This window comes from Lissotriton vulgaris, chromosome 5, assembly GCF_964263255.1.
Source record: "Lissotriton vulgaris chromosome 5, aLisVul1.2, whole genome shotgun sequence".
Lineage (NCBI taxonomy): Eukaryota > Metazoa > Chordata > Amphibia > Caudata > Salamandridae > Lissotriton > Lissotriton vulgaris.
In genome coordinates, this window is record NC_141693.1 from 114,746,814 (window position 1) to 114,761,112 (window position 14,299).

At 49.3% G+C, this 14,299-nt stretch overlaps 1 protein-coding gene across 1 annotated transcript in view; it reads right to left on the bottom strand.

The window, feature by feature from the left end:
* INPP5E (inositol polyphosphate-5-phosphatase E) overlaps positions 1-14,299 on the bottom strand; it is a 323,326-nt gene that overhangs the window by 104,218 nt on the left and 204,809 nt on the right. The window contains exon 7 of the mRNA XM_086921027.1: positions 2,974-3,081. Within this exon, the coding sequence (XP_086777153.1) occupies positions 2,974-3,081 (108 nt within the window). The remainder of the gene's footprint in view (positions 1-2,973; positions 3,082-14,299) is intronic.

Genomic DNA, 14,299 nt, shown 5'->3' on the forward strand with positions numbered 1-14,299 from the left:
GGGAGCAGCAGGGTTGCCCGCTCTCCACCCCTATTCGCCCTGGCAATAGAGCCCTTGGCAATCAGAGCACGACAAAAACTTTGAACTTGCGATATACAACTAGGAGACATGCATCACATGATCTTGCTGTATGTGGATGATGCGTTATTCCATATCTCTTCTCCCCACACTGCAATGCCAGCCCTAATTTATCTCCTGTAAAAAATGGAGATGTATCGGGGCTCCGAATTAACCGGACTAAATCTTTGATGTTCTTCCTGGTCTCGCCGGTAGGGACACCGGTCTAACCACTACAAACTCTGGGATTGCGTTGGGAACTAGTGTCTTTCCAGAGTATGGGAATTCAGGTGTCAAATTCCAGAATTCAACAATTGCAGCTTAATATGGGCAGTGTATACGGCTCTCATGTAGTGACCTTCTGGAATACGCTCCTTTTGTCCATGTTGGACAGACTCAGGATCTCCAAGATGGTCCTCCTGCCCATGTCTATGCATGTTACAGAATACATTGTGCCCCTTCCCGGAGCAAGTATTTCGACAACTGGACTCACTTCTTCTTTCTCTTTTATAAGCAGGTGGACGTAGTAGAGTAGCTCTAGCCACATTGACTAAGCCATACGTGGTGGGTGGTTTGGAGCTCCCGCGCCTGGGCCTATATTATTATGCCGCCCAATTGCAACACTGTGCATTGTGGCTGGACAGTGACCCTAGTTGAGAGACATGACTACTGGCAGGAATGGTGGACGCAAGTTGCCTCCCTGAACTACTGATGGAGGAAGCGGGCGCGCCAAAAGATAGTCCATATATAGTGCGACAGACGGCCAGTGTGTGGTAATGGTTTATTGTGGGAGTGCTAAAACACACACCGTTTCATAGGGAACTCCCAATATGGATATTAAAACCAGTCAGGCAGATGGTGACCAATATGTCCTTCCAGTCATGGAGAGAGGGGGGATGTGAACAATGGGGAGATCTGCACCCCGACGAGTCCTTCATTTAATTTAAAACTTCCTGTGCAGTCTTTGGTCTAGGTTAGAGGCAGTTCTTACTACACACGGGTCTAACGGATATGGCTAAGTAAACTTGGCCCTGTTACCTGGCAGCCCCACAACTAACTATTACACTAGGGATACTGGGGATTCAATGCTCCGGTAGACATCTGATTATGGTTCTTTACAAAGCTATGCAATTGGACACGGCAGGATCACAACTAACGGCCCATGCGGACTGGGATATCGACCTTGACGCCCCGACGGGAGATGCTGGCTGGCTGCAGGTTTGTGAACTAACATGGACAGTGTCCAGCAATGCCCGCTTTCGACTGATACATTACAATTTTCTGCAAAAGACATACTTAACCCCCAAAGATCTCCATCGCATGGCAAGGACTCAACCAGATACATTTCTTCGATGTAATACCAGGGGGGCAGACTTTCTACACATGGCTTGGACCTGTGGCGCAGTGCATAGCTTCTGGCAACAAGTAGTGGATGAGATGGTATGTGCCACTTTGTCTGCCCATAGTTTTCACACCTCAATGTTGCTTACTAGGCGATTTTAAATGCCCAGAGGGCCGTGAAATAACTTATACGTTTGGTCAGCTGGCAATGGTATTAGCGCGGCGTAGAATTGCAATTACATGGATGTCTCAGCAATCCCCGACCAGAACACACTGGCATAAGGACGTGGCCAATTGGGCCCTAGTGGAGGAGGCAGGTAAACAACTTGGCAGGAGGGATGACAAACTCGAAGATGCTCTAAGCAACTGGCGAGCCCAGGTGCTTAGCAATAAACTTTTAAACCCTGACCCGAGGGTGACAACAGACTCTAACGCAAGTACTGATTCAGGAAACATCAACGCTGAGAGAGTGGGGATTAATGTGCCATCATAGCTGCCATAAGGTGAACATCTAGGGATGGGGGGGGGGGGGTCTGTATCAAATTCTCTGATGTCTGAGGAGCAGATACATATGTATGTGCTCATTGAATGTTTTATGATGGAACTTCTCATATAGATCATATTATCATAATATGTATACTCATATGATGACTGCTTTGTTTCATGTTGATAAAATAAAAAATAAAGTTGAAAAAAAATTATGTTCAACATGTGTATTACAAATCTATCTGTTTATAAAATGTGTATGGCATATTAAAACAATAGGTCCTTGCTTTGCCTCAAAGACCATGTTAAATTTTCATTTAACCAAGTAAATATTGTTCTCTCTTTTCATTTCTATAGGATGACACCTCTAGTAAAGGGGAACAACATAATCCTAATTTTGGAAGAAATATGCTTTTGCAGTTACTTTGGGCAAAGACTTTGAGACAAGCATGTCGGATGTTTGTCACACATAGCTGATACTTTGGCAGTTTTAGAGCTCATATTATATCAAGTTCTAGTGGCGGTTAATCTGTCCTGTTGAAGGTTACATGTTGACCAAGATTAAAGATTACCTGTTGGCCAACAAGACAGTGGCTGAAGATATCAGGTTACTTTAAGTTGTGTGCAAGGTGACAGCAATGGCATTCTACGGATCAATAGAGCAGACTTGTGAATTGGTTGCAATCAAATTTGGTCTTACTGACACTAGAGTCACTGTCATCATTCACCTTTAACAGTATAGATCTATGAAGCATACCCCACTTACGAAAGGTCACAACACTTAACAAGAAACAAAGGCTCATTCCATCTAATCTTTGCAAGCCCAACCCTATGTTCTTTATAATACAAAGAAAGAAAACAAGAAAGCCAAAGTTCAGATACAAAAATAAATATCTTCAGTAGGAACACTATAAAGGTTGAAACTTAGGTGAACGCTGGAAAACATTGTTCTATTTAATCTTTGTAAAAGTGAGTGACATAACTCTTAGCAGTGTGAGTCTATAGGGAGCTCTACACATGGGTGAGAGATATAAAACATCAACAATATGATGGAGAACACTAGCAGTATTTGCACTTGCAGTTACTCACATGAATTAGAACGATAAGGATTGGTATCTGGAATGACGCGAGGAAGAGAAAGTGCCTCGATTATTTTATTGTAGTCCAATATTCTTTCATATACCTTCCTGTCTCCAGCTGATAAAATAAAGGAAAATACATTAGCTTTAATAGATTAGAGAACTGGCTAATGCAGACATTTAACAAGGATACTGACGGTGCAATCAGTTCAGGTTCACTTTGGAAAGGGGAAATTGAGCACAACACATAATCTGCAGGAGATCCATTGGGATAAAAATGTGTTCAGATGAGTGCTTAGGCTGCAACAAATAGTTTACAATTCCAATAAAAGTGGGGTTCTGAGGTGTGCTACACATATTTTCAGGGATGCTTTTTTCTTTCTCAAGAAGGTTTGTTTTCTTTGGGTGGAAGTTATGCTCCCTTTGTATATTTATATTTTGATTGGTTGTTTCACATTTAGTTTATTCTCATTTTAACCCCTTAAAATATACATATAAAACAATAAAACGTATTGCCTTTACAACAAATAAATAATTAATTTGACAAAGTATAAAATATATTTAAGTTTTTATATCATAAAAATCTAATAAAATATCAAGGTAAGTTCCCCAGCTAATCTGCATCAACTGACTTTTTTCTCATAATCCATACAGCGTATGAAAAAGTTGCTATACAATGAACAATCACTTCACTGGTGTCAGATCTAAGAATTCTCAATGCTATCAGAAAATGTTTCACTACAAGTAACCTGCAACCTGGGAATATCGATTTTTAATGGGAGACTCCGACTTTGCAGGAAAAAAGTAAGTTAGTCACAGATTCCTTCTCCCCTTCGCAGGCTGGAAATACATCAGTAATTGCACGTGAACTGCACCATTTTGTATCCTATGTCTGAATTTAATATACAAAACCTTGGAGCACTGGGGGTAATGTAGTCCAAAAGGGTACAAGATAATATCAAATGTGGCACTTTGGTATATTAATTTTCAAGTATTTTCAAAACAGTCTGCACCTCCCCCCGGTTGTCCCATAGCTCACTCAACGCGAAGGAAAATAGCTTTAAGGCAATCATTTTTAAGCCAAGGGATTTTATGAAACCAGTCCGGGACTATAACCTCTTCTAAGGCTATCCGGTACTCTAGGAGCAATTCAGTACTCCAGAGTCTCCTCCAGTATACCAGCACCCTCAGGACAGACTTTGGGCAATTGTTTTACACCCATATTCAAATGCAGGGGGACCTGATAGGGTGCTCTGTGACATGTTCGCTAAAGCCCTCATAAAATCAATTTCCACTGATGTTAACTAATTTGTTTTCTTATTTCCCACAAATCCGAACCATAGATAGCCTCTCCCACTGCGTGGATATTATACATTTGTAGGGCCAGCGACAGAGAACTAAAGCTAGTAGATTTTAAAAATCTAAGCACCTTTAAGGTGCTCTGTTGTAATTGGAGAGCACTTTTATTGATTTGTTTAGACCCATCCAAATTAGGGGTAATTTTGACCCACAAGTAATGAAAATCTGTTACTCTTTCAAGTTTAAAGGTTCCTGACATAATCCCCTATTGAAAGGTTTTATTTGAGTTAAGTGCCATACATTTTGTTTTAGGAGAGTTTACCTCTAGACCATGTGCATTGAAAACTCCACAAACTTATCCAAGAGCAACTGCACGCCCCTAGGAGTTTTGGAAATGAGGACTGTATCATCTAGAAATAACATGATTGTCCTAGGAGCACCTACTATCGGGGAGTCATTCCTGCAAGTATTAAGGCAACTTTTAACATCATTTAAATAAAGGAAGAATAATGTGGATGCCATGACACATCCCTGATGCACTCCCATTTCTGTTTGGATATGATCAGTCAGGTCGCCTTGGTCTCCCCACCATACTTGGGCACAGTTCATAGTATGCAGTCGTATGATAATTGCTTCAATATTACTTAGAACCCCCATTTGGACTAGAATAGCTCATAATTTTGATCATGGTATCAGATTTATGTTTTTTTTTCTTTGGCTAAGTGATATGGGGGCCATCTCATCGATGTAAAGGGCAGTGTGGGCGGATTGGGCTGCCGAATCCCAAACCCAAATATTTACCCCATTTATATTTTCCAAGCTCAGAAAGGGTCATACTTTGGTCAAGGTTTTCCAGATTGACCCTTGATAATCAGAAAGAAACAAGTAAATGTTACTTATTTTAAACAGCTGGCTTATTTGCCCCAAAAAGAATGTGATCATTTTGTTCAGGTACTTGATAAAGCTTTAGAAAATGTTTATTTTTTTATTTTTATTGAAAAAATTATTTTCAAGCCTGTGACCCAGTTATGACTGATTAAACTCCAACCCTGCATGTCTAGGAGACTCTACCATGTCACACCATAGGCTACAAGGCACAATGGGTGATTGATAGTCTATACTCCTTTTCTTTATAAGCCTTAGCACTTGGCACAATGAGCAGAGCATTGCAGTGGTGAGCGGTTTACCATTCGCAGATCCATAACTGGTAATCCGAATTGTTAAAATCGTCCGAAACGAAGTTTACAGTATTAAAACAATAATAATAATTTTAATTATCTCCGCAACAGAGTGGGGGTGATGTAGTAATGGCTGAATGAGACAAGATCTTACTGGGCCTAACGGTGAAAGATAATGAAAAAACTGTGAGGTAATTATGTGGTTGTGGACAGGACCGAGCTAATAACCTGCTGAATCCTCAGGTCACAATCGGTTACTAACAAACTAAAGTAATCTATTCCCTATTTTCAAACCACAGCAACAATAACATGAATACACCCTCATGCGATAATCATACACCCTCCTACAAAGTAATATTTGCCAGACATTGATCCCCTACCTTACCAAACAATTGTCATTAGGTTGAGGTGGATCGCAGATTATGGTACCCAACAACAACACATTCAGAGGTATATCGCTACAGTACTACATGTGAAGTTATTCTTGTATTATTTATATGCCTGAGTTTGTTTTTATTTTGTTAATTGATGTGTTTGCAGATAAATGAAACTGACTGTTACGATCTTTTAACCAACAAATATTACAACAGTATTTTGAAGAGGGGGGGCGTGGCTTGGACGCCGATGGCGATGGTCGCCTGAGAGCTCGGCTCCGGGACTGAGCCCGCTTTGATCCTGCAGATCGGAGTCCGCGGGGCACCCTGACCCCCGCAAACCGATGATCGGACCGATTGGGACCTGCTGGGACACCCGGTGAAACTCGAAAACCGGTTGATCCGACGAAAAACCGAAGTTCAGGGACCCGCGGAGTGGGACCCAAGATGGCGCTCGGACCTTCTCGACTCCTTGGCCGGGACCCTCAACCCGGAGGAGCGTAGTCGGACACAGCGCATCCTCTACATCCTATCTCCCTATGACATGATGGTCTGGGCGACGCTTTGATTAGATTCCAGCACGGTGACCGATCCCGGACGGTTTGTTGACCGAACTATCGTTGACCTCAGACGTCTGGCGGCCCTGTGTGTGGAGCCGACCCCACGAGCCGCACCCCACCGAGTGACTGAACTCCATGGGCAGCACGGCGCCCTGGCGCCACAAAGTCTCCGGCGGCACTGGTGACTCTCGTTCCAGATCCTCATCGGCCAAGCGGGCCTACCCGACCTGGCGCCGTTCGTCCCCGCCTCCTCCTCATTGCCCTCCGACGACACGGTGGTGGCGCGGCCCAAGGTTGCGGAAGAGCAGCGGGCCCTGGAGATGGCGATCGACGACCCTCGGCTCAACGACAGCGTGCCGGGAGAGACATAGTCGATGCCCGCACTCGGTGGTGCCTCTGACGGACTTTCCACCGCGGGACTCAATCGCCATGGGAAAGCCGAGGGGACCCAAGGGGACCGCCCTAGCCGCCTCGGATTCGGAGGCGCCGGACAAAGATGATCGAGGGGACCCGGAGAGCTCTGGTGGCCCTCACTTGCAACAACAATTTGACCGGGTCCTGGAGGCGATCGCGACCACGCGCTCGGCCCTTCAGCAGGACATTGCCCAGGTTGCGACGAGCTTGGGCCTCCTTAGGGCAGACCACGGCAAGCTCTCGGATAGAGTCAAGGAAGTGGAGAGCTCAGTGAAGACCTTAGAGCCGGCACAGAAAACCCTGGCCGCGACGATGAAGGATGCCCTATCCCGGATTGAGGCCCTGGAGCGACGGGCGGAGGATGCGAAGGGACGTAACAGGCGGAACAACATTCGAGTGGTGGGCCTGCCGGAAAAGATTGAAGATGGCGACATGGTGGCCTACTTGGAAGCCTGGCTCCGGGACACAGTGACACCGGAAGGCCTGTCCTCCTTCTACACCCTGGAGCGGGCACACAGAGTGCCGGCGAGGCCGCCGCAACAGGGCCGCGCCCCGCGACCGGTGGTGGCGCGTTTGCTGCATTTTCGGGACAGAGACCTCATCCTTAATGCCGCCAGACATAATGGCCCTTATAAGGTGGAGAATAGTCAGGTGAACATTTTCCCAGATTACACGTATGGGACCCAGCGCAGACGGACCTCTTTCCTGGCGATCAAGAGCGAACTCCGGAGCGAGGGCATCCAATATTCGCTCCTTTTTCCCGCAAGGCTCCGCATAATCATTGATGACAAGACCCAGTTCTTTGATTCCCCGGAGGAAGTCTGCAACTGGCTCGAACTCTATAGGGCTGGTAAAGATGGTTTCAGCTCGTCATCTCAGCTGGCAGTAGAACCTGGGCAGCGACGGCGGTCCAAAAGACTTCGGAGTCGCCGTGGCCAGACAGGCAGGCCTTCGACTGTGGAGACATCGGCAGAGCGGAAGGGAGTGTTGGAGATGTTGTCTACGCTATCTGGTTCACGAGGTGGCCCCATTATCGAGGAAACGGACCCTGGAGGCGAAGGGGCACCAACGGACACGGAGGAATCGGAGACCTACAGTGTCCACATGCCGGTGATTGCTCCAAACTCGGCTGAGGACATATTGGATGGACAGGGATGACGGGGTGAGCTACTTCCATTTGGGTGGGGGTTTGCAGCGGAGGTGGCAGGGGTAGGCGATTGATCATGCACTCCGGTGAAAGGGGGGGGGGGGGGCCCTGCTCGTGACATAGCTTTTTGTCTTGGGCTCAATCTAGTCTCGGTAGCCCGGGAATCGAGGGCCCATTACCGGCGCCCAGCCCGCACCTAGCCCTTAAGGCCTTCCTGCGGTGGCGACCGCAGGATTAGTCGGGGATTGTGGGATTGTTGGGGGTATGGTTTGGATGGGAACTAGATGGCACTATTTGGGTCCTGTTCTGGGGAGGGTGGGCAGGGGTTTGTTTCGAACGGGAGCTGTTGTTTTTTTGTTGGGGAAAATGGCCGCCATCAGTGTTGAAATGACTGTTGCTCTTTCTTTGTTGGAACTGTGGTGGAGAGACCCGGAACGAACGATATGGGACAATGGCTGATATTGCTAATGTGAAATGCATCACTTTGAATGTACGGGGGCTTCACACTATGTCTAGACGCCACAAAGTTCACGCTTATTTAGTGCGTAGAGGGGTGCAAATAGCGCTGCTGCAGGAGACCCATCTCAACAAGGCGGAAGGGGCGGCGCTACAGCGTAGATGGAGAGGGCAGGTCTTCTATACTTCGTACTCAGCGTATGCCAGGGGGGCGCTAATTTGGATCAGGGCTGGGGTTCCCTTTCAGGTTACGAAATCAGTGGTGGATCCGGAGGGTCGCTACGTGGCTCTCTCAGGCACACTGGGGGGGAGGGACTTGAACGTTTGCTGTATTTATGCGCCTAATGTGGACCAGCTTGCCTTCCTCTCCGGGTTATCGGGTTCGTTGGCCCACTTCTTCTCTGGACCCCTCCTACTCGGGGGGGATTTTAATTCAATAGTGGACGTGGAGGCCGACCGCTCACACCCCCCCCTCCCTGACTCTCCAGTTCGCCGGGTGGCAAAAGGGAGGAGGGACTGGCAGACGCACTGGGGGCTCACGGACATCTGGAGGGCACAGCACCCCGACACTAGGGACTACTCCTATTTCTCGGGCCTGCATGAGTTGCACGTCCGACTGGACGGGTTTCTGGGATCGGCGGAGTTAGTTTCCGCAGCGGTCCGGTCTGAATATCTGACCAGGACTGTCTCAGATCATAACCCTCTCCTGCTGGACCTTCGCTGGTTTCCCGGGGTTCCTGCTGTGCCCACCTGGAAAATGCGCCCGGAGATCTTGGAGAACATAGTCTTTAAGGCGGGCCTGGAGGATAAAATCTCGGAGTATTTCGCGTCCAATGGGGGTACTGCGGGATCGAGGGCGTTGGAATGGGACGCCTTTAAGGTGGTGAACAGGGGCTACTGCATTTCTAAAAAGGTGGGCATGCGGCGAGTCATCCTTGATGACTTGGCTGCGGCTGATCGGAAGCTCCGCGAATTGGAACTGCGCCGCCCCGGGCGTCCTGAACTCCAGGAGCGCACGGCGGCGGCGAGGGAGGCGGTGGCGGCGGAGGTCGAGCGGTTGCGCTGCTTCGACTACAAGGCCTATACTACTAGGTCGCTCGCGGAGGGGGATAGGTCGGGCGCATTGCTGGCGTGGTTAGCTAATCCTACATGCCAGACCTCTCTGACGACGTCCATGCGCACGGCGGAGGTGGCCGAAGTGCACACTCAACCTGAGATCTTGGGCTGTTACCTGCGCTACTATGAACACTTGTACCGCAGTGGCTCTGCCAGGGACCCCGACCTGATTGAGGATTACCTGCGACCCCTGGAGCTACCGACGCTGGAGCCGGACGTAGCAAAGGCTCTGGGCTCCGACATTGAACTGGGTGAAATTCACAGCGCCATTAAAGGGATGGCGAGGAATAAGACCCCGGGCCTGGATGGCCTCTTGATTGAATTTTACTCCGCCTACGCTGACCTCCTGGCACCGAGGCTGCTGATAGTTTACAGAGAGGCGAAGCGGTTGGGTCGACTCCCCGGCTCGATGTGTGAGGCCTTAGTGGTTCCCCTCCTCAAACCGGGAAGAGATTCGACCGACCCGGCGTCCTACCGTCCTTTATCAATGCTGACGGTCGATTATAAGATACTGAGCAGCATATTGGCATCGAGGCTGCTTGGTCACATGCGCTCTCTGGTACATGAGGACCAGGCTGGATTCATTCCCAAGCGAAACACGACCATGAACATTCGCAGGCTGTTTCGTTTGCTGGGAGAACCGCACACGGAAGCCCCGTGCCCGGTAGTCCTCTCAGTGGATTTGGAAAAGGCCTTTGACAGCCTGGAATGGGACTACCTGCGCAGTGTACTACTGCGGTTCGGTCTGGGAGAGGGCTTTGTCAGGTGGACTACGGTACTGTATGCCTCGGCGTCGGCCAGGGTAAGGGCAGGCCCGCTGATCTCCTCGCAATACCCGGTGGAGAGAGGCACGAGGCAGGGTTGCTCATTGTCCCCGCTACTTTTCGCGCTAGCGGTGGAACCACTGGCGCTGCTGCTCCGGTCGGGGGTCCACTTTAACGGTTTGCGGACGCCATCGGGCCCACATTATGTCTCGCTGTACGCTGATGATCTGTTGCTCTTCCTTCAGGACCCGGTGGCTGCCTTGAATGGGGCTGCGTCGGCGCTCACGGCTTTTGGGGAGGTCTCGGGCCTTCGGGTGAATTGGGCCAAGACCTGTCTGTTCCCGGTTCGCAGGGGAACGCCCAGCCCCGACATCAGTAGGGAGATTAGGTGGGAACCTGACTGCTTTAAGTACCTGGGGGTGTACATATACCACGACCCGACTGACCTCCTGGATGGGAACATAGCTCGCTGCACTCGCACGTTGCGTGGTAGCATGGACTTCTGGGCTACCCTGCCGCTCTCGGTGGCGGGGCGAATCGCTCTGCTGAAAATGGTGGCACTCCCCCGGCTGCTATACTATTTCCGTGCGCTGCCGATTTGGATCCCGCCGGCCACCTTTCGTCTATTGCGGTCAATGGTGGTGGGATTCCTCTGGGGTTCGGGCCGCCGGAGAGTGGCCCTCAAGACCCTGATGAGGCCGAAAGCTGAGGGTGGTCTTGCGGTGCCGGATTTCGAGAAGTATTACTTGGCAGCGCAGCTACAGACCTTCACCCAGGAGGTCGCCAGAGAGCTCCGAGGCCCGGAGACCGAGAGGGGCACCGGGATGGCTAGGCATGTTATCTCCTTCATCGCGTTGCGACAATGTCTGGCCTTGCAGGACCTGACGCTCGAAGAAAAGACCATTTGATTATGTTGGAACCGTGCCCACGCCCGGGGACAGTTGCGGCTGCCATATGCACCCGAAATACCACTGGGTATATTGACGGCCCTGCCTCACGGAGGTGATTGGTCACGCCTTGGGGACTGGGAGGACGCGGGTCTGCAGCTGGTGGGAGACCTTTACGAGGACGGGGCGCTATTGCCCTTTCAGGAGCTCATAGACCGATTTGACGTTCCTCGTGGCGACTTCCTCTTGCACACGGCTCTGGTCCGAGCGATTCAGGCGCACTGGAAAAACGGACTGGAGGAACCCCCTACGTCCCCGGTGTGCCAGTATGTTATGATGTCCGCGGGGACGTTCAAGACGGTCACCTGCCTGTATAGCAGACTGATTAATGAGGGGTTGACCCCCCTCGCCACCTTAAGAACCCGCTGGGAGGCAGACATAGGGAAGGAGATTCCGGAGACGACCTGGTCACAACTCATGAGGCGGGCCTGGAAGGGCACACGCCACGCCCGCTTCCAATTGGTCCACTTCTATGTACTCCACAGGGCATATTTGACCCCGGCGAAGATCCAACAGTACTTTGCCACGGATTCGGCGGAATGCCCCAGGTGCCGGGCGCCTGAGGCAGACCTCCTCCATATGCTGTGGTCTTGTCCGGTGTTGTCCTCCTATTGGCTCGGAGTGGGAGACACCCTGAATAGGGTAACGGGGAGGTCCTTATCGGTTGATGCAGTGGTAGGGCTCCTACACTGGTTCCCGCATACCCCCAAAAATAAAATCTCTAGTAAATGTATCGATCTAGGGCTTCTCCTTGCTAAACGGGAGGTGACCAGGAATTGGAAGGCAAGGGTTGGTCCAACAGAGGTTAGGTGGCACAGCGAACTTTTGAAGTGGGCGGCGGGGGAGGGCACCCTGCGATACCAATTAGCTAGGAGGCAACACAACGAGAAGGCGCAGGAGGCAGCACTAGAATGGGAGACGTTAGTGCAGGCCCTCAGGGATTATAGCGCTTCCAGCGATTCCGAAAGTGAAGATGCAGCACGTCCCGAGTCCCGATAGCCAACTGTACTTTCAATATCTGTAGCATTCTCGGGGGAATCTCCCATGGGTCTTCCTACATGCATCACCACACACTGATGGCGGGGTTGGGGGGGGTTCTACCTAATTCACTGGGTTGTTAGGGGGGTTTTCTTTTGCTTCTTTTGTAGGATGTTTTAGAAAAGCAGATGACGAACTATGGATCATCCGGACCAGCTTCGACCTCCTACCGGATCCCCACTGGTGTTCGCCGCCCGACCCTCGGGTTGTGGGCTGAATGGCTGTGTACCAATATATCTTGCCGAGGGGGGATGGGAAGTGTTCTACTCTTTCTGATTGAACCTATAATCCTGGTCCAATATGTAATTTTTACTAATTCCTGCAATAAAAATATATTTAAAAATAAATAAATAAACAGTATTTTGAAGAGAAAATCACATAACAAATAAACAGTAAAAACACTATTTTAAACAAGCATTGGCATAGCCAATAGGTCTTGCCTTTGGGACCTTATAAGTGTTTAGCCATGCAACGGTTGATGTTGCTGCACCAATGATATTGTGCTGCCTAACTAAATACTTATAAGGTCCCACAAGCGAGACCTATTGGCTATGCCAATGCCTGTACAAATACGACATTGTTTACATTAAACATAATTTCACACTCAAAATACGCAGTAGTGTGTTTTGTTTTTCGATTTTGTGTTTGTATTTCAGTACATCATCTATTCTTAAACTTCCTCGCTCCTAAGTGCTGAAAAAGTTGGCAGTTTCCACTTTTAGGGCTGAAATGTAAAGTGATATCAGAGGGGATGATGTACCATAAACCCTTGCTATCTTTTAACCCCTTCGATGCTGATGACAGAACGGTTCCATCATCAGCATCGGCTGAGCTGTGCTGATGACGGAACCGTTCCGTCATGACTCCGCCCGCGCAAGGCGGAGTCAGCATGGGCGGGGAATTCGCACCGCACGGATGCGGTTAAGCAGAGATAAGTGTCCATATGCCTGCCAAGCTGAGCTTCAGTGGCCTTACTGATGGAATAACCCTAAAATATTACACACAGAGCTCAGTTAATTTGAGAAGTGGGCCCAAGACAAACACTGCCCCAGCCTTTCGTTTGACGGCGAATTGCCCAGGACCCAAATCCAATTTTCACCCCATGCCTAATCCTGAAATATAAATACGCCCCTTAGGACCTCTTTAAACACCAGCAGTGAGAGTGGTAGAGCCGTCATCTGCAGTGGCAATAGAATTAAAAGGCATTCACGAGCAGTACAGATTTACAGTCTGCAAGAGAAGTGCAGATAGAGAGACAGACGGGTGTGCACTTGTGTATAGAAAGACGCTTACACCGAGCGCACTCTCCAAACTCGACACTTATGTACACAATGCCACATAAATGTAATATCGGTGCTAGGACAGGGACGCACAAAAGGGGTCCCATTTATTGGCCAACATAGACATACTGCCTTTTACAGAGAAGCGCCTGGCATCGATTGTGCCCCTAATCTGGTACCCACTTCTGCAATGAGGGTCTGCAAGACCTCCAAAGACCAAGCTTTCCCTCACAATCTACAGCGCCAGAGCTTCTTGGGTGAATAAATACGGCCAGCCGGCTCCTGGTCAAGAAGGCCAGAAAAGGAGGGGCGGGTGGGGGAGATTGAGGGGTTGAAAGCAAAAGGCACATAAACATACTATTGTGACAGACAAGAGTGCATTGACTCGAACTCTTCCTAAACTGTGGACTTTGAAACTGCCAGGCAGTCTCAGCTGACGCACTTGGCTAACTGTGTGAGTTTGGGCCCGCATGGCTCCTTCCCTCGTGCGTGAAAAGTGGGAACATAAAACAAGTTTGACACAGAGAGGAGGAGGCAGCAGGTGGAGGGGAGAGAGGAGAGGGCCTGCGCCTGTTTCCCTTGCGGGAGCGAGCGTTGAAACCATCTGTTTGAAAGCTCATTACAAACAGATGGTTTCAAATCTCGTTCCTGCAAGGGAATCACCAAACGTGCACGCGTTGCCATTGAAAGCAATGCAAAGCATACACGTTTTTATCCCAAAAAGTGAATCGATTTCTAAAGGTCTCCTGCTAAGCACATGAGG